We start from the raw sequence: 22,750 nt of genomic DNA, 5'->3' as shown, positions 1-22,750 counted from the left end.
AAACAGTCACAACACAGGTCCCACCTACATCTCCCTCCCTGTGTAGTGACTGTGGGTGAACGCCACAGATAGTTTGTGCACAGCAATGTCCAGCGGTTTTATTTTGTTGATTGTTTTTAGGGTGTGTAATCACTGTAAAGTGCCATGACTTGTGTGTGTTTTGTAAGCTAACTGCTGTTTTCAGATCAAACTGCTGAGATGATTTTTTTTGCCCCAGAGGGTAATTAACAACCACTTAACTGGTTACTAGAATTATTAATAATAATCTTTGTATTTGATACAGTAAATTAACACGTCATCTCAGATCGCTTCACAGGATACACTGCAATGTGGTTTTGGCTGTGTGTTTTGTGGGCCAAACAAAAGGGAGGTTAAATAAGATGCTCAGACTTGTTTAAAAATAGCTGTGGCGTTAGAGCTGTAGGGCGTATATTTTAGAATTATGGAACCAAATGACCCCCCATACTTGTGGTGTGAACCTGGCAGCCAATTTGTACATATCACCACATGCAGCTATGAGGGGAATGGCCAGTTTATTTTTGGAGATTGTTTGAGGATTGGTCGAGACGTTGAGAGAAACTCCCCATCTCATTTTGAATAGTGACACGGGATCTTATTGTGGGGATTCGCTAAACTGACTCTGCTCAGGGGTGTTGTACTCGCTGCTGTTGTGATCGTAAGTTGATCTAATAATATAACTATTTGCAACATAAAAGACTATAACCTGCCTTTTATGTTGGAAACATCTATGAGCCAATAATCGGTGCTGGTGAGTACTCATTACACCTGCTGAACATTGAATGAAAGGTTGGAATGATACGATGGACTTTATAGATTTGTTCTTGATGGTTCTAAAAGTAAATGACATGCATCTTAATGTGGGGATTTCTTAAAATACTTTGTGCAATGAAAATGTAATGACTGGGCTATGTAAACAACTAGTATACATTTGGAGCACATCAGTCACTGATTGAAAATCTACCGTCTAATGTGATTGGAGACTCAAGATTTGAAGCTTTTGCAGATAATTTGTATTAAAACATGTCAGTGTGTTACCTTAACAGTTCCTCTGTCGTAGAATTCACAATGATCCAAAGTTCTGTCAATTGATAGTTTGGTTACCAGTTGAAAATGTAACCTGATACCTAAATTCTTAATGTTCTATTGTGGTTGGGCTGAAAGCAGAATAGCTTCTTTGGACTACAATTATTTCAGCCTTGCTAAAATTTTTCTTTTGAAAATGTTAAGCTATTGCTTGTATTAGGGGTGGAATTTACAATCACGCCATGACAGTGGTGTGTAGAAAAACATTGCTTGTGATCTTTGGTACCGGTTATTGTTTGAAGGAAATATATTGAACATTGAGGTAAGTAATCTTTGTTACATTAAAATAATTGATGTTTGAAAGCGATTACAAGGCAGAAATTCAGATGAGGCCCTCAACAGAGAGTGTGGTGAGAGAATACATGTGGAACGAGTTGCCAGGAAAGGTTCAAGAGACAAATATTTGGATTTCTTTAGAGAGGAAATGAGAGGTCTGAAAGGGTTTTCCTGTTCCTAACATTTCTGTAGTTTGTACCTCATATGAACCCAAAGATTGGAAATGTCCTATCATTTTTTAAGGTGCTTGTATAAAACTGAGCTTTGTGTAGAGGTGGTCAATTAATGTTTGTTTACTCAAGTCACGAGTGTGTCGTCACCTAAGCGGTAATCAAGGCTGAAATGGATGCTCACTTCCCTCATAGCTGATGTCAAATCCGCAGTATGGAGGGCAGATGAGAAAAGGCTATGTTGGAAGTAAATATTATTAAAAACTAGAGGCAAGCTCCTGCATGGAAATATTTCTAAATTTAGCTTTTACCTATATGGAAAGTACTTATTTTGAAAATACTCTATCCTATTCCTTAAGTAACCAAGTGTTTAAAAAAAACTGCATTGATATTTGACACATTGATTTGATTCTTGATCTGTGGTATTTGCTGATATAAATTTGAGGCAGTGGCTGGGATACTGAAATCAGGCTCAGCAGTTTTGGGTTCTCAATGCACATTGTAGCCAGACAGATCATTTCCAAACCCCCTTCCACCCACCCCACTGTGTTATTAGAAATAAAGAAACTAATTGGATCCAAGTCACAAAGTGAACCTCTGCTTGCTTTATTGTCTGGCAGAGCGGAGTTTAACAATAGCCGTGTGTTGAAGTCACTTATGAGCTGTAATAAAATACCTGGATTCAAGTGACTGTCTTGTATAATTTGAGCTTCATTCTCGTGGTTTAGAATATCCTATGGATTGGATTAGATATCTAACCTAGATACACTGATAGAAGTAAGTGTTCAATGGTGTATTGCATTTTTTAAGGTGCTGATGGTATCCTAATCGTGAAGAATGTCAAACCATTGATGCATTGCTGTGCGCAATTGGCTGCCGCGTTCGCCCACCAATATACAGTCAATTCACTTTACAGTGTGTTCTGTGAAGCGCTTTGGGACGTCCTCCTGACGTGAAAAGCGCTATATCAAATGCGAGGATTATTATTATTATTACCACCCAAATCCTCACTTGGCTCCACATCCTTCAGCGGATAAAGTTCAAGATCTTCGTACTCATCTTTAAGCCTTGCCGACCCTACTACATCTGTGACCACCTCAAACCCTACCAACTTGGCCCCTTTCGCTCAGCGAACGCCATCGGCAGACGGACTTCAGATATTCTGCACCCACGCTCTGGAACTCCACCCTGGAGGTCCGTCTCAAGACGTTCCTCTTTGATCATGTTTTTAGTCATTTTCCCGCTCCCAACCCCAGCTCGGGTGCCCATCCAGCACTGTTAAGCACTTTGGGACATCCACCCAATCTATATAATAATATAAAATATAAAAAGTACTGTATAAATGTAAATTTGTATTGTATCTCAGAACTGTTCAGTCTAGAAATTTGCAGCTTGTACCTCCCATTGATACAATGGTTCTTTTAATGGACTGGTGCAGTTATGATTTATGTGTTGTATCATTTGTTGTTCACATTTACTGTCTTTTAAAGATATTGGTTATATTTCGTGGCATGGATCAATTAGTTATAAGATAACTCGTGCATGGCAAAGCAGATAATAATCACTATATTTTTGTACATTCCTTTTTCTTGGATTCAAAAATAAACAACTTGTGATCTTTTTAGACTCGAAGTAAAACATAAGCATAATTTACAACAAGTTGCATTTATATAGCGCCCTTCACATAGCTTAGTTACATGATGTATCTTCTTGCACCATTATTCCTGATTATTTTGGGTTGCTTGTAAAGCATAAGGTTTAGACCTGATTGTTTTGGCAAGGTGGTGGAGCTTGAGGCATGTACTAATAGAGAAGCTGTGGTGAGGAGGACATGACTTTATTTTGTTAGTGGGTATATGACCTGTGAATGTCTATCCAGGAATGTTAAAGCTTGTAACACATTAGAATCTTAAGCAATCCAGGATGCGACTCCACGTGAAGGGCGCTGCGTAAATACAAGTTGTTGAATTTGTGCATAAAAGGGTGCAAGAAGCTGGTTTATTCTATCATGTTCTCCTTGATGGGTCAAATAGCATGTTTTGACCTTGACTCTTAGCAATGGGGCCTGTGCCTGTTTGGATTGAATTTGTCAAATCTATCATTTTGTTCTTGCATTGTTTGCTAGGTTGAGAGAGAATCTTTGCTCATGTTGACATTGTTTTTTGTAGATTGACTACAGTCAGCAGGGTGACGCTATGGCCTCAGGCGGAGATGGAGATCCCTTCAGATCCAATCTACCCAGGAACCGAAAGAACCTTCACAGGCGTCCTTCAAGGCCTGTCACAGGTGAGTGTCTGATTAAGAATGTATTGAATGGAGAATTGAAAAATGGCTGGTTCAGATTAGCTTTGAATGGACAGGCTCTGAACAAGCTAGCTTCTCAATGCTTGGTTTTCTCAAAACATAAATGGGATTTGAGATTTGTAGATTAAAGTAATCTCGCTGTCAGTGGCAAGCCATGTAGATTTAGCTGATCAAAACTTCAAGAGTACCCCAACATACACTCTGAGGTCCCAGAGCCTTATCTTTTGCCAACGTGCACCTAATACTCTCCAGAATTAGATAACCAGTGTGTGTCCCACCAGGGAGAGAGTGTGCATTCCATTCCAGATAGGGGATATACATATGTGGAACTCTGTCTGGTTTAAATAGTTCTATTAAACAATGGTGATGGGTTTCCTCAGGTGTCAGACACCCGACTGAGTAAAAAAAAGTACTGTGTATTTTCAGTTTGAGAATAGAAAACTGACCATTACGCAAAACACAGGGTAATATTGAAATAGAAATTTTGTAATACTTTGACATTTTTGTATATTCCAGGGCAATGTTTATTAAAAGCAGCAGGTAAAACATGCCATTTAATTCAAAATCGTGCCTGGTTCTTTTTGATTAAACTTAATAACAACAACAAATTACACTTGTATAGCGCCTTTCATGTCGGGAGGACGTCCCAAGGTGCTAATGGCTTTGATTCCTTGTTTGCACATGTCAAATGCCACTCTAAGTTTTTAAAGATAATATTTTTAAATCTTCCATTTCTCCTCACCACCACTGAGCCTCCTTCCAAGCAGGCTTGCTGTGTCTATCTAGTATCTACAGCAAAAACAAAATTACATTTGTATAGCGCCTTTCACATCGGGAGGACTTCCCAAGATGTTGGACAGTCAGTGTTTCACTAGTCGGGATTGGGGAGGGTGGAGGGCAGGGGTGGTGGGCGGAAGGAAGGTGATCGAAGGCATGGTCAAAGAGTAGGGTCTTGAGATGGGTCTTGATGGATGCAAAGGAGGGGCGAGGCAGAAGGACAGCGGGATGGAGTTCCAGAGGGTGGGGGCAGAGTGGGTTAAAGCCCTGCCTGCCAATGGTGAGGCGTGCAAGGCGGCGGACGTGAAGCAGGCCTGAGTAGGCAGGTTGGTAGATGGTCGTGGAGTCCTGTAGCTCAGTGGTTAGAGAACTTGCCTCGCAAGCGAGAGATCTAGGTTTGATTACCGGTAGGGCGAAACCTTGGGCAAGATTTCTACTCCACATGTCTGATAATATCCCTCAAGAAAAAAAAACAATAATAATTGGGTCACTTCAATTAACGACTGCTTATGGGACACTGCTGTGCGCAATTGGTTGCTGTGTTTCGCACACAAATATGCAGTCAATTCACTTTATAATATATTCTGTGAAGCGCTTTGAGACGTCTAGAAGATGTGAAAAGTGCTATATCAAATGCAAGGATTGTTATTAATATGGTTAGGAGGTTGCAGAAGTGGGGACCAGTGAGGCCATGGAGGCCTTTGAAGGTAAGGACCAGGATCTTGAACTGTATCCTCAGTGTGATGGGAAGCCAGTGGAGTTGGGCAAGGATGGGGGTGATGGGGTCGCTGACACAGATGGCTGGTTTTGGATAATCTGCAGCCTATGGAGGGAGGAGTTGTGGAGGCCAACAAGCAAGGAGTTTGCATAGCCAAACCCGGATGCTATGAATGCGCGTATGAGAGTTTTGCCAGCCTGCAAAGTGAGCCGGGTGATGTTGCGGAGGTGGGGGAAGGCTGAGCGGGTCATGGCACGAATATGGGGTAGAAAGGAAAGTTGAGGATCAACAAGACACTAAGGTTCTGGACTGGCTCAGTGAGTGGATTCTATGACTTTTCTTTCTCTCCCCCCCGCCCCCCCCCCCCCGAGAAAGTGTTTACTCGGTTTCAATTCTCGAGTCATAATATTGAGCTATAATCTGCAGTTTACAGCTCTGTGGTAACAGCTTTCCTCTAAGTCACCCAAGATCAGGGACTCGTCAGTCAGATGGTGGTTAGTAACTCATGCCCTAATCCCAGACACCTAGATTGTAGTACTTGTTGTTGTTTATAGGAAAAGATAAAGTGGGGAAATCATAACAATTCCTCTAGCTGACTTCCTGTTTACATCAAATGGTGACATGACTCATCCATTACATACTGATCAATACTGCGTACAGTGCTGACTCATCACATCGTGACACAGCACACTTCAGGTGTTTTTGTTTCAATTGGGCTTTGTTGATCTTATCTGTCTGGACAATAAGGATGTCTGTCAGAGTTTTTGGCACTGTAGAGAGCAAATTGTAAGAACAAACTAACAATTCTGTCTGTATACTGAAGTTTCGACGTGCAGGATGTGTGTCTGGGATCTTGCTGTATTTATTTAGCTCCCATTCTGAAAATAACTTGCCAACAAATTTCCAATTCTGGCATCTCGTTCTAGCATTGGATGGATGTGGGCTCACACTAACCTTTTATGCTGATTTTCAAAACCACAATAACGTAAAACAATTTTTACAATGTGCCGAAAACCAAACAAGAGGGAGTGATGGGAGTCAGAACCACAGTCCCAGTGGGGTGGATTCTACAGTTTAATTTGATTTTAGGATAACTTATGTGAAAAATGAACAAGCCCGCACTGGTGATGTATCCCGTGTTCTGAGGTCAAAGCAAATTAGCATTTTCGGGCAGAGTTTGAGCTTTGTTGTGTATCTGTGTGAGTAATATGTCACCAACAACATTTTGTCTCTCTGTGACCACAGTTCTCTCTGCCTCTATCTTCATGAAGCTGTTGAAGCTTGCTGTATTCATTTTGCCGTTGACCAGTCTCACGACTCTGAAGGGCGTGCTTGAAAAGATGGTCATAAATAGAGTAAACCTAGACCCAGGTGGAATTTCTTCCTGTTTGTTCTCCCCAGAGGAAGGCGTTGTACAAGAGACTGAAGAGGTTTTCAGAAGCTATGTCTTTTTCCGGTACCAGACCGAGAGGGAAGAAGGAGGGAATGTCCCAGAGGATCCAGAAATAGCAGAGATGCATCAATCACCTGAAAGGTTTGCTATTGGTGGTATTCATTAAATGTAAGATTAGAGATATCTAATCAGTGTTTGCCAGGAAATAGAATGCTGTCCAGCTAATTCATCTCTTGGTTATAAGTCATTTTTGGTTTTGCTTTTTGTTTCCCAACAAAAATCATAGAATTATACAGCACAGAAGGAGGCCATTCAGCCCATCTTGTCTGTGCCAGCTCTTTGAAAAGAGCTATCCAATTCAATCCCACTCCTCCCGCTCTCCCCATAGCCCTGCAAACTTGTTCTCCCAAAATAATTAAAAGTTGTTATCGAATCGGCTTCCACCACCCTTTCAGGCAATGCATTCCAGATCCGAACAACTCGCTGTGTGAAAACATTTCTCTTCCTTTTAACAACTATTTTAAATCGGTGCCCTGATCTGTCTGCCAATGGAAAACTTTCTCCTTGTTCACACTTTTGAATCCCCTCATAATTTTGAAAACTTCTATTAAGTCTCATCTTAACCTTCTCTGCTTCAAGGAGAACAATCCTAGCTTCTCTAGCCTCATGATAATTGAAGTTCCTTATTCCTGGTACCATCCTGGTAAATATCCTTTACACTCTCCAATGCCTTGACATACTTCCTAAAGTGTGGTGCCCAGAACTGAACACAGTCTCTAGCTGAGACCTAACCAGTGTTTCATAATGGTGTATCATAACTTCCTGACTTTTGTATTCTGTGCCCTTATTCATAAAGCCTAGTATCCCACGTTTTTTAGCAGCTTTATCTACCTCCTGCCACCCCCAGGTTTCACTGTTCCTTCACTCCCTTTGGACATTGATCTGGGGTTCGTTTTCCCACTCTTGTCCCAAGGCCGATTGCGTAACGAGCAGTAGCATCCTTACTGACTGTCCCAGACCCCGACTGAGGTGACTTAACGTTGCAGAGAGACTTTTCTGGTGTGAAGGGCTCTGTCCAGCGCCTTGGGACTTCCTCCTGACGTGAAAGGCACTATTTAAATGCAATTTGTTGTTGTGGTGCCGCATCATGTAGCGCAATTGATGAAGGGTGCTGCAGGTGTTATGCTGGCAGAGCCAAGCTCTGTCGGATACACTGGCATTTCCTGATCATTTGCATTATGATGTGATGGATGTAACAGTGCATCCAGAATATTCTTTAAAACTTTTCAGTAAGTGAAAATTGCCCATTAAAAGAACTTCTATCATAAAATTGCACAGAGTGGTACACTGTGGAAAAATGTCATTCGACCAAATTAGTGCCAGTGATTACACTTCATACGAACCCCCGCCCCTACTCTCCTGCCCCACTCTATTCTCTTCTCCCTCAGTATTTGCGTCACGTTTTCTCTTAAATACATTGATGCTATTTGCTTCAACCACAGCTTCTACTAGTAAGTTTCTCATTCTCACCATCCTCTATGTGAAGAAGAAGTTCCTCCTGAACTCCTTTATTAGATCTGTTGCTGGCTCGCTTATATTTATGCCCTCTGATTTTGTTCTCGTCAACAAGTGGAAACTAATTATGCTACCATTACTATTAATTATGCTACCAATGATGTCAGGTTGTATGAATCTGAGTTTGAATTGACCTTGGAGATTTTGATGCAGTTAATCTTTTACTAGATCACAAATTAAACCAAATAATTTACCAAGAAAGCTGATATTTCTCATACAATTTCAGTCCAGACAGACTTTCTGGTACTGTAGCAAACCTGAATTGCACCTAATCTCAGCCTTGAGACCATTGTGAAATTTAAAATGCTGCAGAATTTTGGAAACTGCTTAACTTAATTTTAAAATTCTGTCCAAACTTAAATTTTAAGACAATGGTCTAAAGGCCAAGACCAGGTGGAATTTATGGTCTCGAGTACAAAAGTCTGCTGCCTGATCAAGCCGAGAATGTTCTAATGGGTGCAGTTTCTGAGCTCAAATTATTATTTGAAGCTTCCCTCATCCGCCCGCAGCATTTTCGAGTCCAAGTCATCTCCAACCTCTGTGTGTCTGCTCTGAAATGACCGTGAAGGACAGACAGTGGACGAGAAGTTGAAGGTGATTTGTCGCCCCTTTTACTCCTCTCGACAAGAAATGCTTTAGTGCTTTACTATGTTTGGTGTCTACGCCCCCAAATCGCAGACGAGATCAGAAGCTGCTGCATAGATGTTGTTCATTACTTTACTTTTTTCTATTAGGTTTTCTATGGGCAAACAATTGTTCAAAAATACATAGGAGAAAGTGTGCACAGATATTGGGCTAATTCAGCTCCCCCCCACCCCCAGTTTGAAACCAAATTGATTAGTTTGAAAAATAAGGTATGTGGAGAGAAGCAACCTGTCATTGAGCATCTGACTGTTGTTGGAAGCCACTGAGAAGATATTGTTCCTCCCTACCCCAAAGGCACAGAGACCAATTGACACAAGCTAATACACAATGGCCCAAAGCTAGTAAACTATGACTTCCTCACCCGATTCACTCACATGAGACATCTTATTCAACAACGACAACTACTTGCATTTATTTAGTGGCCCAGAGTTCTTGACAGTGGTGGGGAATAACACCTAGTTTGGGGGGAGGAGGAGGTGAACATAGAGGAAGGACTTAAGGCGCAATCTGAAGATGGGGAAAGAGGGGGCAAGGCAGAGGGATAGCAGAAGAGTGTTCCATAATTTTGGGGCATACTGGCTGAAAGTGTGGCCACTGATGGTGCAACAGAGGGCACAAGGGATATGCAGGAGGCCGGAGACAGTCGAGAGGAAGCAGCGGGTATTGACTTGTTGTCTGACAGCAAAGGACCAAAACGAAACCTAGCACCTTCCTCATCTGCACACCAGGCAGGTAGCGTCTTTGCCAACTGTGAGTTTTCATATGGTTGAAGGGTGGAGGAATTACATTTTCTCTGCCCTCCCCTCCTATGTGAAAGGTTGTGCAACAATGTGAGTTGCATAACCGTCAAGAGGCTATATCTTTGAATGCTTTAACCAAGAAAACAAACTATGACAAATCTACTAATGGTGCCTTAGATCAGCTGTCTTTAAATTGAGTTTGCCCAATGGAATGCTTTGAACTGCGGTTAAATCCTATCCTTATTCTAGTCCTTTTCCTTGTTTTTTTTTGCACTTTTTTTTCTGAGATCCCATTTACATCCCATGATAACATTGTTTAATATTTAAGAGCAAGTGGCTCATTGTCTCGACCCGTGCGTTTGACAAGGGTTGATGGAGTGAGCGACAGATCTACAGCTTGCAAAGCTAATGGTTCATATTTATTAGGATCTATTTATTTAGGCTTGCTCTACTAAATAGCTTAATGGAGACAATGATGGAGGAACTTGTTTATTTATGTTGGCAGTATCTGCTTCTTACCACATATTCTCTCCCACCCTCCTTCTCTCCCCCCAGCACCACAGCTCTTGTTGGACGGCAGCTTGCTGTCATTGGAGATGACATCAACCGCAGATACGATTTAGAGTTCCACAATCTGCTGTCAACCTTGCCACTCAACGCCGAGAATGCGTATGACTACTTCCGCAAAATAGCTCTCGGGTAAGTGTCAACATCAGAGTTACTTGAGATTTTAAGAGTGAAGGAGAATGAATCTTATGTAGAAGTGCACAGTTATTTAGCCTGAATGTAGCATTTGCTTAATCTGTTAAATATTAGGTTTTTATACCTGTTTTGGTACCTCAGTGGAAGATTTAAGGCTAACTTCAAAGGGCTCATGTGTGATTGGAATATAGCATTTTAAAATCTAGAGCTTGTCCCTCATATAAGAGGTGGAGGCCCGACTGGTTTGGTTGAGAGCCGAGTTCACGGCTGGTTTTATTTTTCCTTCTCCGTCACTCGCTCAGGATTACTGATGTCAGTTTAAGAAGCTGGGAATGAGACAAGGAAACTCATACCCGGGGCTTTCCAGACACCAGATTTATACAGCTGAGTCATTAGTTATACAAAGGATCATCAGATGCCTTTAGTGGGCTGCCTTTGTTAGTACTTTATTAGTGTGTGTGTGTATAATATATATATTATATCCACTATATGCTTTACAATCTATGTTTGTCTCTTACAAGGAGTTTGAGTGATGGTATTGTAGTCTGGAGCTGATTATGATGATAACTATAAGACTCTCGATTTATAAACTTCACAGTGAATGTAAACAACCCAGCACAAACAATGGTTTCTATTGTGTTGTTTAAATTCACTGGATAAAAAAAAGAGGAATGGTACTGTGGAAGCCACTTGGGGCGTAGGTCGAGTAAATCGGATGAAAAACGCACAGCTCAGATTCATTTATACTCTTACCTATTTTAAGTACACCGGACAACAATCCGGTTAATCCGGACAAAATGCTGCGCTGATTGCTGCTGCAATCACTCACTCGTGCATTCGTGTCTTGAGCGACTCTATTCAGCCACGAGCAGCTCCGGGATGGCAAATTGGTCTTGATTGACAAGTCTGGAGCTGATTATTGTTAGGTGCGGTGCTCATCCACTCACAAGCAACTCCTAAGGCTGCCAGTCACCTTGGAGCTTCTGCTAATAGGTCCACTTCCCGTCCATTGGGAACGGAAATGGGAGGGGAGGGGGCGCACCCGCTCCTCTGATGGGTGGAAAGGGTTCAAGAGAACTTCAGTTAACCTCGGACGCTGCTCAAACCGGACGAAACGGCCGGCTCTGATGTGTCCTGCTTAACCAGCTACCTCTGCATTTTACTGCTGTGTCATTTTATTTTCATTTTTCATTGTCTTTTTCTAATTTCCGATAAAATCGTATGCCCTGGGTGTTTACTTTGTAATCTCCCTTTCCTGTAACATATTTCGCAGTAAAGTGATCAGGGCACCTTTTTCTCCCTAACATGGAATGTTGGCGGATTCTGTTTCTGAATCAATTTCCAACCAGATTCTGTCGTCTGGAAGTAACTAATCATTTTGGAGCAGCTAACTGGCTGAACTCTGAGACCTGACATTACTCATGGCTTTAGCCTTAACGACATGGTCTTAAACAACTACAACTTGCACTTATCCGTTGGCTTTCACATGGAAATGTGTCAGAGTGCTTTATAGACAATGGGTGAGAACCTGGGAGGCTGGAAAGTCAGTCGGATGTGGTTTTGAAAGGAGAGAGGGAGGGAGGAGCGAGGATTTAGTGAGACTTCCAGAGTATAAGGCAAAGTAACTAAACATTCTTAATATTTAAAACTGCAGGTCTTTGAAAAAAATCTTAAATACACTTTTTAATTTGGAAACTGTCTTTGGAATTCATTCCCACAATTGTCTGTTCAGGCCATTTAATAGAATCATACAAACTGGATACTGGGCAATAGTATTGGGCAATTCTGGGCAATAAAAACATGAAGGGATGTGGGAAACAAGCTGGGAAGTGGGATTAATAATAAAAGAGGGTAAGAGGCTATTTACAATAACAGGTAGAACTGACACAGACTCTGTGCAGAAAGTTTCCGATATCTGTTCTCATTTATTTGTCATTCCAAATGAAAGCAGAGTTGTGTGTTCTTTTCCATAATAAAGATCATGGTCTTGAGGCTGAGACCTTGAGAAATTTTGTGACCTCTAATGATGGAAAAGGCTCCTTTTTGTGTTTCAGTATGCATCATGTCCTTGTTCTTTCTTTACCCTCTCTGCTGTGAAACTGCTGGTATTAGGCCAAATGCGCCACCGCCCTATAATTTGCAAATGTGAAAAACACAGTGATACCGGTTTTGAAATTGTGCATTCATGCATCAGAGTGAAATATTTTAATCAAATTGGAATTTGAGTATTTACGATTCAAACTTACAGCTTTGAGGAGCTGTATTGCGTGCAGTATCTCAACACTTTGTTTTTCATCAAATGTCAGTAGTGATGCTAACTCTACGTCTCTTGTCTAATTCTCTTTCCTGTCCTTTACTTTTGCTGCCTTTGGATGGTGAACCTTAGGCGCTTTGCTATAACTTGGTTATCATTCTTGCTTTACAACGGAGAAAAGGCAGGTAAAAAGAACTGTTCTCATTTTATACTTTATCATGGGGTTAGTTAACAGGCAGCAAGAAAATTACTGCCTGAATGTGAGGGTAGGACTCAACTTTACCTTCCAAGGGCCCAACCTGTAAGAGACGGACACTAATAATAATAATATTGTTACATATTGTACCTTTCATGTTGTCGAGACGTTTCAAAGTACTTCATAGGAAGCGCCCACAAAATATACAGCCAATTCACTTTACAGTATATTCTGTGAAGTGCTTTGAGACGTCTCGAAGATAAGGCACTTTATCTAATGCAAGGATTATTATTATATTGTAAAGTGTTTTTTGACTATTTTATGAGCTAAACACAGCAACCAGTTGCACACAGCAATGTCCCACAAACAGCCATAGAGTGAATTACCAATTTTTTTAATTTTGAGGGAATGTTTGCAGGACACTGGGAGAAACTCCTTTTCTTTTCGAAGAGTGCTGTGGGATCTTTAACATCCATCTGAGAAGGTAGATGGGCTGAGTTTAACGTCTCATCTGAAGAACAGCACCTCCGACAATGCAACACACCCCGAGCACTGCATTGGTCATTTTTGAATGCTTGCAATGCAAGTTGTGTGAGAGGAGTGTTTGAGTTGAGCTGGGGTGGGGGGGTGGGGGTAGAGAAATGAAGTAACTAAACTGAAGGTGTGTTTCAGTGACTGGTGTATGTGGGTTAAACCGCCATCATGCTGTGCTTGAATAACGAACTCAGACGTTGGCTGATTTAGCTGCTTAGATGTGTCTTGGATTTCTAAAGTGAAATTGTTGAAACCATTACATTTTAATAAGGGCCTAAAATCTCATCCAAATTCCAAACCAATGCTTCAACTACTCATTGGCGATAAATTGGTCATGAAAAAGCTCAGTCTCTGGGATGTACATGAATGCAGCTTCAGTGGGGAAGTCTGGCAAGTTCAGATAACCGATTTGGGGATAACAGATGACAATTTTTTTGTGTTGAAAATCACAATCATTGAAAACAAAAGAACAATTACTAATTCTAAACTTTAAGTGAAAGTTAGATTACTGTCTAGTGTTTTGGCTTTACGTTTTATGAAGTGCTTTTAAAGTTTGTTTTGTTGATCGACTCGGCAGTTCACAACTGTGCTGATGTTGTTTGTGCCTTTTTCCTGCAGGCTTTTTGAAAGTGGTATTAACTGGGGCCGTGTGATAGCTCTCCTGGGCTTTGGTTATCGAATGGCTCTTTACGTCTTCCAGAGGGGTATAAAGGGATTCATCAGTCAAATTGCAAAGTTCGTTGCCGAATTTGTTTTGAGAAATCGAATTGCACGGTGGATTGCAGCTCAGGGCGGCTGGGTGAGTACCGGACACTTCCTTCAGGGGCCAATTGCTGTTGAGTGTGGAGAAATTCCACCTGTATGTGGTGTTTTAATTTAGTGTCGAGAATTTAGCAAATTGTTGAATTCAGTCTTAATTGATTACTAAAAGAAAATCAGCTTCAAAACACAGGCATTGCACTTTCTGGATAGTGTAAACTACTAGATTCAAGTGAAAATTATATTCCCAAACAATTGTTAACATCTATGCTGAAATACAGCTCCCTGATTTACAACTAATTCAGCGGAGAATGGGAATTATACCTGAACTACTGTTACCAATGCAAGATAATTGACATTTATATTGCACCTTTCACATCGGTAAGACATCTCGAAGCATTTCACACAATGAGGCAATTCAGAGCAACATTAGTACCTGTTAACTCATAAAAATGAAGATAATAATTCAGCGTTCAGTTTATTCCATGAAAACCCGGTACGTTTTTCTCATAAGTGGAATAAGTTGGACAATCCACAAAGTATATTCTGTATTTGAATAAAGTGTGCTCTTGCTTATCAGACACCTCAGCCTGTTCTTTGATTATTTAAGGTACAAGTTTTAGAATACTTTAATACTTGTATTATAATTTGAATTTTCCTTTTCTCCGAAGTGTAAGCTCCAATTTTCAATTGCATTAAACCAAAGCCAATTTAAATCACGAGCCTAGCCATTCATTTTAGCAGTAACCTTAATTAACATTTTACTGGGTCTAGCAAAACTGACCTGAATTATTTTTGAATTCTTGAGCTATAGCCTACAGTGACCTGCTTTAGGGCCAAATGGAGACACCCAGTTATAACTATCTTTAGTTGGATATGTGAATTCCATCTCAGTGTGACCACTCAGTGTGTATTGTGTAGAGTGGCATTTGACCAGTTTGCGATCTAAATCTATTTAAGTAGAGTTTCCATTCCAACAATCTATCTCTGAAATTTCCATGCGTAGGTGGGCTGCATGGAACCCTATTTGGTTTAGATAAACATGGTGATGGGTTTCCGCAAGTGTCAGACACACAGATGACCAAAAAATATATATAAGAATATAACATATGAAATGCTAAACGAAAAAAAGACCAGGGTCCATCTAGTCCGTTTTCTACCTTCCTGGCAGTTGCATGTACATGTGTCCTGAACTACCTATGTACTATATCCCATAATGTTATTTCCTAAAAGTAAATGTATCCAATCTGTTTGAATCAACACTTCCTGCTTCAACCGTCTCCCTAGGGAGCCTGTCCCACAGGTTTACTATTTTCTCACTGAAATAGTGTTTCTGTAGATTAGTTCTGAAGTTACTGCCCTTCAATCACAGTTGAAAAAATCTGTGATGCTCTACATTGCCTTTTTTTGAAATATATATATATATATATATATATAAATACTAAGGAAGGGCTTCACCGGGTTTTTTGTGGAATTCTCTGTCTGCTCCTGTCAATTTTGTACAATGCTGTTTATAGGATGTATTCCCCTTTCTCAAACACATTTTCCTTTCTCTACAGGTTGCAGCTCTGGATTTAGACAATGTTTATATGAAGTGGATGGCTGGAATTCTGGCTGTAGTTCTAATGGGAGTATTTGTGATCCACAAGTTTTACAGGCCTTAATACGTGGATCTTCGCTGGAGCAGGCCTCTAGCCTTTGACTGTACAGATAGGTTATTTTAGGCAACTGTTTACATCCACATAACCACTTCTGAAGACATGCTACTGATAATGGATAGGATGTGGGGATCCAGAGTCATTCATCAAATTGCCAAATGCAAGCAGGCATCTTTATTTTGTGGGAAGAACATTGAAACCCAAGCACAGTTCTCATGTTTGAAACTTCAATGTTGCTTTGAGTCTTGCTGGCAAAACAGATGATTTCTGGCTCCCAGAACCTGCAGACAATCCTGTTCCTCTCGGGCGGAGACATTTCTGAGCTGAAGTAGGAAGGCAGAGGCAACCTGGAGTTATTTGTATTTTTCAAAACGGGCTGTACAAAGAGATAAACAGAAATGTCAGCTCTCACACATTTAGTAAATAGACCAATTGCTCATATCATGTGAATGTTTTGTTCATAGGGAGTGGTTCATCATTTTTTTACTGCATTGCTTTGAGGCATTCTTTGTGTACTTCGCTAAGAGAAGGATAGAAAGGCCGCCCTATAAATACACTCACTGAAATGCACTTTTTACACGACTCCTGTCCTTATGAATTGCAGATTGTCTCTGTACAGGCCTAATAATTTCAGAATTATTTTGCATGCAGCTATGACAGAAAAATGGGAATATATAATCAACACTGGAATTGTGATTCATGGGACAGAGAGAATGTATTGCTGTAATGCTGTAGCCCGGCCCACTGTGTTTGTAAGCCGTGGGCAGTTTTGTCACTATTTGGGGTCAGTGTTCCTGTGAATAGTTAGTCACTGATCATGCGATGAAATCAACCCATCTAATCTATAGACTCGCAGAGGAAAAAGGAAAGACTTGGTAATTTTCAGTGTTTCAATCAGAAATGCAAGCAGAGGGAAAACAGAAGGGAAATGGTGATGGTGGAGTACAACAGTGCAGATCCAGTCCACAGTGTTTGAGCGAGGAGCTTTGTAATAATAATAATAATCCTTGCATTTGATATAGCGCCTTTCAGGTCTTCTAGATGTTTCAAAGCGCTTTGTAGAGCTTGTGTGCGTGCTGAGCCTGGTCCTTGGGGCAGGGCTTGCTCACTTCACATGGGTTTGGCTGCAGGTTGCTATTGGTGCTTGGAATCAAGTTTCTTCTGTGCTTTTGCCAATAAGATTCATTTAAAAGTTGATTTGAGGAAGTGATTTATTTGGCTCCTGAGTTTTAGAATTTGGCTCAAAATTTTAATTGAATTTGTCTACAGCTTAAACCCCTGTAAATCACACTGAGATCTGTTTAGAATGAACTGTTTGTGTGACCAACTTTAAAGACAAGATTTGCCGTTGGACAGCTCCTTTAAATTATTTTTGAATGGAGATCCTAAAGAGAAGAACAATAATTGGTTTATCTGTTGATTTAGAACCTAGACATTCCTCATCAATGCAGATCTTCCAATTTTCCTGGAGTTTTCAAAGGATGGAGATAAGTTTGTGGAGCATCCAAAACCTGGGTAAAGTCAGAACATTAGATGTTTACATCAACAATCCTGTTCTTTCAAGTGCATTAAATGTGGATGGAAAACCAGCAGGCTTCCAATCTCTGATATTTGCAATATTAATAAGCATCATGAGAGTAATGATATTTGGATGAAAGGGTGTTTGGAGATTGTGAGTACCTGTTGTACTGCACTGTTTAACCAATATCAGTCTGCAGCCAGACCATTAACTATTTAATCCTGATAAATGCTTACATTCATTCTTTGTCACAAAATAATATGATTGGGATCAGTAACTTTATAAACTTCCAGTTGAGCCAATGTGTTTTGTTTTTCATATTGCAATTCAAACTAATACGTACTCACAACATCTGATGCCTTAACTATTGGATTTCTGAAATGTGCCTGTGGATATTGTCAAAGCAGTAAATGTTTTTTGGTAGCCTGGTACCTCAACTAAGTTAGTAATGGCGGGTGCTGCAATTGGCTTTTGGCTGGGCTAGATAGAGAAGGAAAGAAACAATCAGGTGGAAATGGTATGCTTTTCTCAGGAGTTTATTGCATTTCTATAGAATTGCATGGAAGGTCAGGGCTTAATCTGTTTCTGTGATTTCAACTAATGCAAAGATATTAGAATTTCCAAACTGCCTAAATTGGAACTCTTGAGGACAATGTCTGCAAACATAGAATGGAATATGTCCCTGAAAATACCAGAAAAGTTATTGGGATGGAAATTGCTGCTTAGACAAGGTACTGTAAGGAACCAGCCAGTTCAAGGTTAAGATGAAAAGTCCATGGCCTTGCTGAGCTCATGATACGGAACACTCCTTTAGCAGCAGGCTCCTGGCTCTGCTGCTTAGCGTAGATGCTAGCTGTTAGTAACCATCAAATACAGGCTGTCAAACACACAAGAGTTCTGAAAAGGTAGCTGAACGTGGGAGAGTACAAAGGCCAGCCTTGAGAGATGCAGACTTAATGAGGGTATTTCCCCTCCCTTGAAGGTACAGGACTTCAGTCTGATCCCTATTCTTAACTCTTACCCCCACCGCACCCCCCACCTACCCCCCCAGCCCCTGGTATTGTACAGGGTGACCAAAAGTTGTGATAACTACCATATTATCTAAAACCAAAATATCATCATTCTTTTAAGACTTATTAGACATTGTAAAGATATCACAATCTTTTGGTCACCCTGTACTTCATCCACTGAGCACCAGACAGTCTGCTTTGCTGAGCACATACCCTACCTCAGGTGGACATGTTCTGGCCTGACCAGACTTAACTCAGGTGAATTTGAGTGGAATAAAATATCAAACCAGCTTTCAATTAACTGCACTGTGTGTTTCTGCGCCAACCTGCAGCCTCTGATATTAATTTAATGAAATGGGCAGGTAATGCCAGCTGCACAGTGTTTCATGGTTTTGTAAATCAAGTGTAAACCATGTTTTATTGATTGTCTAGAAAATTATTTAGATCTTTTACTTTTGTTCACTCTTTTTATGTATAAAAACTTCATTGTATTTAAGTGCAGAATGGGCATTCATGGTATAGATATTGGTTTTTATTCTGCGTCTTTCTTGAAATTTACAAAGTTTGGGTGCACTTAATGCTTCAGTGAAGAAACCACGTAAAGATTACAAACTACAATCAAATCTGCAGTCCTGGTGATTAATGCCAGTAATGTGTCATTTCAGATGTTGCTATTTTAATGTGAATGCTATCTTTTTAAATTCTCATCATGTTGTCTACCACATTTCCTCAGGCTTAGCAAGGCAAAAGTATCTGATTTTGTGTTGTGACGAGAGTGAAAGTTTTTATAATGAGTAGCCATTTATAAATAGCACTCCATTGGCAAGTTCAGAGGAGAGGATGCAACACTCCTGAATACTGCAATAGGACTCAAGATTCCCTGTTCGAGGCACTATTGGAGCTTCACTAAAACAAATTAACCCAGCACACTGCCAGGTTACTCTGGTTTGCACAGATGTTTCTTTCTCATTTTGTGAAATAAAACTTCAGTTTGTTAGGGGTAAAGCCACAGTGCTATTCATAAGCTGGTTGTATTTGTGAGTGTGAGCAGCAGTGTAGTGTAACCTGATTTGTACAGTATGACTACATGCCATTCCATCACTGTCCTGAGCAGTCCAAGCCTATTCCTCGCGTCGGTCTCTCCCTCATGTTGGTACTAACTTCATTAGCTTCTCAAGTTTACACATTGACTCTTGCTTACTGTTATCTGTGCCCTTTTGTCACAGCTGCTGCACTCACTGTCTTAGTGCACACTGGGGGAATGGCTGAGGGTGTGAAATTGCACCTCAGCATAATTACTGCCTTCAGTGTGTTGGGGGTGGAAAGGGGATGTCTTGCTGCTAAATCTTCTCAGACATTATATTCTAAAGTGTCCTCAAGCAGCAGTGATCAAGACTACCATAAATATAAAGGAAAGGGGAAAGTCTGAGGCGGTATCACTTAGCCGTGCCTAAGAAAGCTCTGTTGATGGTTATTTCCGATGGAACCAAAGGAGCAGAATCCAGCTCAGGTTACAAGCAGCCTTACACAATTGTGGTTTCTGGATCGGCAATTTTTAAATGACAGCACTCTCGCTGCACAGCACCATTGAGAACCTTTTGTGTATTTAATGTACATAGTAATGGTGGAATACTGCTGTGAATGTTTGTGGTGGGTACATGTCGTGTTAGATGTAGTGGGGAATGAGAGTTGATACACTACCTCCAGTATTAAAAGGCAATCGCCAGATAATAGACTGGTTAAAAACAAGCTTTCTGACTTGTATCATTTACTTCCTTCACAAACCCTCTGACATTAACTTTTTGTTGGGTGAACAAGCTGATAAAATTACAGTGCCATGGTATTTATTGCAAACATTGAAACATAACCAAAATAGGTTGCTCATTGAACATACAACCAGCTTGTTTTTCATTTAGCAGAGCCCTGAATAGTAACAATCTGATTTGCCAAAGAGAGGGAAATTGGTTTGATCTGACCATTCGTCAATGAGCTAGCTATCGTCCTACCCTCAGATGTAGCTCAGTTGGGGAAGAGGTAGGAAAGAAAAAAAATATGGAAAATGTGCAGCCACAGGAGGGGTGTGTACCCTCCAAAATGACCCTTTTAACTGTTTATACAACAACTTGCATTTTATAGCACTTCTTAAGTAAAATTATGTCTCTGATAACTTTACAGGGATGGGGTTGGCTGCCAAGCGATTGGGAGGTGGCCTTAGTGTGTTCAAAGAGGGACTTAAAGGCAGCAAAAGACAGAGTTAGAGGTATAGGCCACCTTGGCCAACGATGGGGGAGTGGAGAGAGTGGGAAGTCCTGCAAGCCTGAGTTAGCTGAGTGGAGGGGATAAGCATAGGAGTGAGACAGGAAAAGGTCAAAGAAATAAGGAGATGCCAGGGAGTGGATGGATTTGTATGTGAGGACCTTGAAATTGATCCAGTGTGTGTCTGTGGAGACAAGTGAGCACTTGGGTGATGGGCGTGTGGAGTTTAATGCAGGTGAAAGTTTTGGAGGCTGAGTTTTGACTGAGTTGCAGCTTGTGAATGTTGTAGCTAGGAGGACCAGTGAATAGTGTGTTATATAGAATCTAATCTAATTATCCTTATAGAATCGCTTGAACTGTAAAGAAGTGGACCTTATCCATTGAAATATGGCATTACCAATGTTAACTACACAACAGTTTCAAAATTCAAACCTCTTTGCTACCAAACAGGCTAACCAGTTTCAGGGAATAATGAAGAAAGTTAAACCCATGTTATTTTTGCCCATGGTACAGATTTATCAAAGCCCTTTCTCTCCCTCTTCCCGCAGTTAATGTTTGTTGAAAGTAGCAGTGCAGTTTAAATCTCTGATTTTGAGATACTGGGAAGCTTGTTTGATTAAACTGTGTGTTCATGGATCGCGTCAGATAAGATGTTCTGCATGTTCTCCATAATAAGAACAGAAATGAATTGAATGAACAAACCCTCTGACATTAACTTTTTGTTGGGTGATTGAAATTCCTTTTTGCAAAAGACTCAACAATTCCGCTGAAGTCCTTCCCCCAGTGGCGATCCATCAACAATAATTGTGTAAACGTGGCTTAAATCTTGCCCTTGGTTTCTGAGTGTTGTACTTGCACTGTAAATGTACTGTAATGTGGCCAGCAATGGACCATGAATTTGAGATGTAGCAGTTCAAGGAAGTCATGCAAGTGACAATTGCGGACTTTATACACTGTGCAACTTGACCATAGCACTGCAGCACTTTCCCCTGGCCAACTGTAAGAAGCTTCACTGTTGTGCTGAGAAGACCATTAACTTTTGGAAACCTAAACTTACTGTGCCTGTAAGGTACACCACCTTATAATCCCAGCACAGGTTGAGGTGGTGTATGTAGCCAAGCAAAACGGGTTAGCTTTTTCTGTGTTAGCTTGCGAGTGTTCGGCGTGACTTTCATATTCTCAGGATGGACTTGTCTCAAATCAGTTCTGCTTTCAACTTTAATAAATGGTTAACTGTGACAACATTTTTAAATAATTTTATAAAAACAAACTCGGGACTAAAACTTTGAAACCTGGCTGGACACTACATTCCTCAGAGTGTGAAATAAAAACCTGTGCTACATCATGATATTATTGATAACTAACTGCATTTGGGAGGAGAGAGCAGGAGTGGTTGTGTGTGTAATTTGTTTGTACATTGAAATAAAACCATGGGCATGTAAATAGCCTTTTTCTCAAACCACCTAAGAAAACAAAGCTCTTTGTTCTGTCATTTTTGAGTTTAGTGTTCCTGAGGACGTTTTGGCATGGTTTCAGTCTCGATTGAAGTTTCGCTTCCACCATGATGCACAGACACCACTTCCTGATATTGTGCTCAGGGTATTACACTTGTTTTGCATGTTTCAAATAGATTCTCCATTGTTGAAATTCCAGCTGCTGTGGATGAAATAATAATAATCCTTGCATTTTATATAGCTCCTTTTCACGTCTTTGAGACGCCTCAAAGTGCTTCACAGAATATACTGTAAAGTGAATTGACTATTTTTGTGGGTGAAATCTACAGCTTTGATCCAAAAGTTTGACTGGAGGGATTTTTTTTCTGAAAAGAACCTGATTGATTACATGGTTTGATTATCTCCTAAATCCTGAGGAGGTGACTGATTTTTAAGGTCGCTGGCCCACTGATAACACCCTAACCTCTGGGTCGGAAGGTTGTGGGCTGAAGCCTCTCATTGAGACTTTGAGCTCATAGTCTAGGCTGACGCAGGGAGGTACTGCTGGAGATGTCTTGGGGGTAAGGCCCTGTCTTGTTCAGTTGGGCCTTAAAATGCCACCAACCCATTTGATTGATCAGTGGAAGAGAGTTTCCTCTGGCCAACCATCCTCCAAATCACTGCTTCTGATCACCTCCTGGTTGTTGCATCATTATGGCAGTGCGAA

The 22,750-nt window shown here is 40.7% G+C and overlaps 1 protein-coding gene across 1 annotated transcript; it reads left to right on the top strand.

Annotated features, from left to right (window-relative positions):
- The first annotated feature begins 612 nt into the window (after positions 1-612).
- On the top strand, positions 613-22,066 carry LOC103179069 (bcl-2 homologous antagonist/killer). Its single transcript, XM_007894150.2, has 6 exons — positions 613-676; positions 3,719-3,836; positions 6,751-6,883; positions 10,258-10,401; positions 14,007-14,187; positions 15,707-22,066. Exons 2-6 carry the CDS (start codon positions 3,746-3,748, stop codon positions 15,809-15,811), a joined length of 654 nt encoding a protein of 217 aa, XP_007892341.1. The 5' UTR covers positions 613-676; positions 3,719-3,745; the 3' UTR covers positions 15,812-22,066.
- Positions 22,067-22,750: the final 684 nt, after the last annotated feature.

Source organism: Callorhinchus milii, unplaced genomic scaffold (genome assembly GCF_018977255.1).
Source record: "Callorhinchus milii isolate IMCB2004 unplaced genomic scaffold, IMCB_Cmil_1.0 Scaffold19, whole genome shotgun sequence".
Taxonomy (NCBI): Eukaryota; Metazoa; Chordata; class Chondrichthyes; order Chimaeriformes; family Callorhinchidae; genus Callorhinchus; species Callorhinchus milii.
This window is presented reverse-complemented; position numbering and strand designations above follow the sequence as displayed.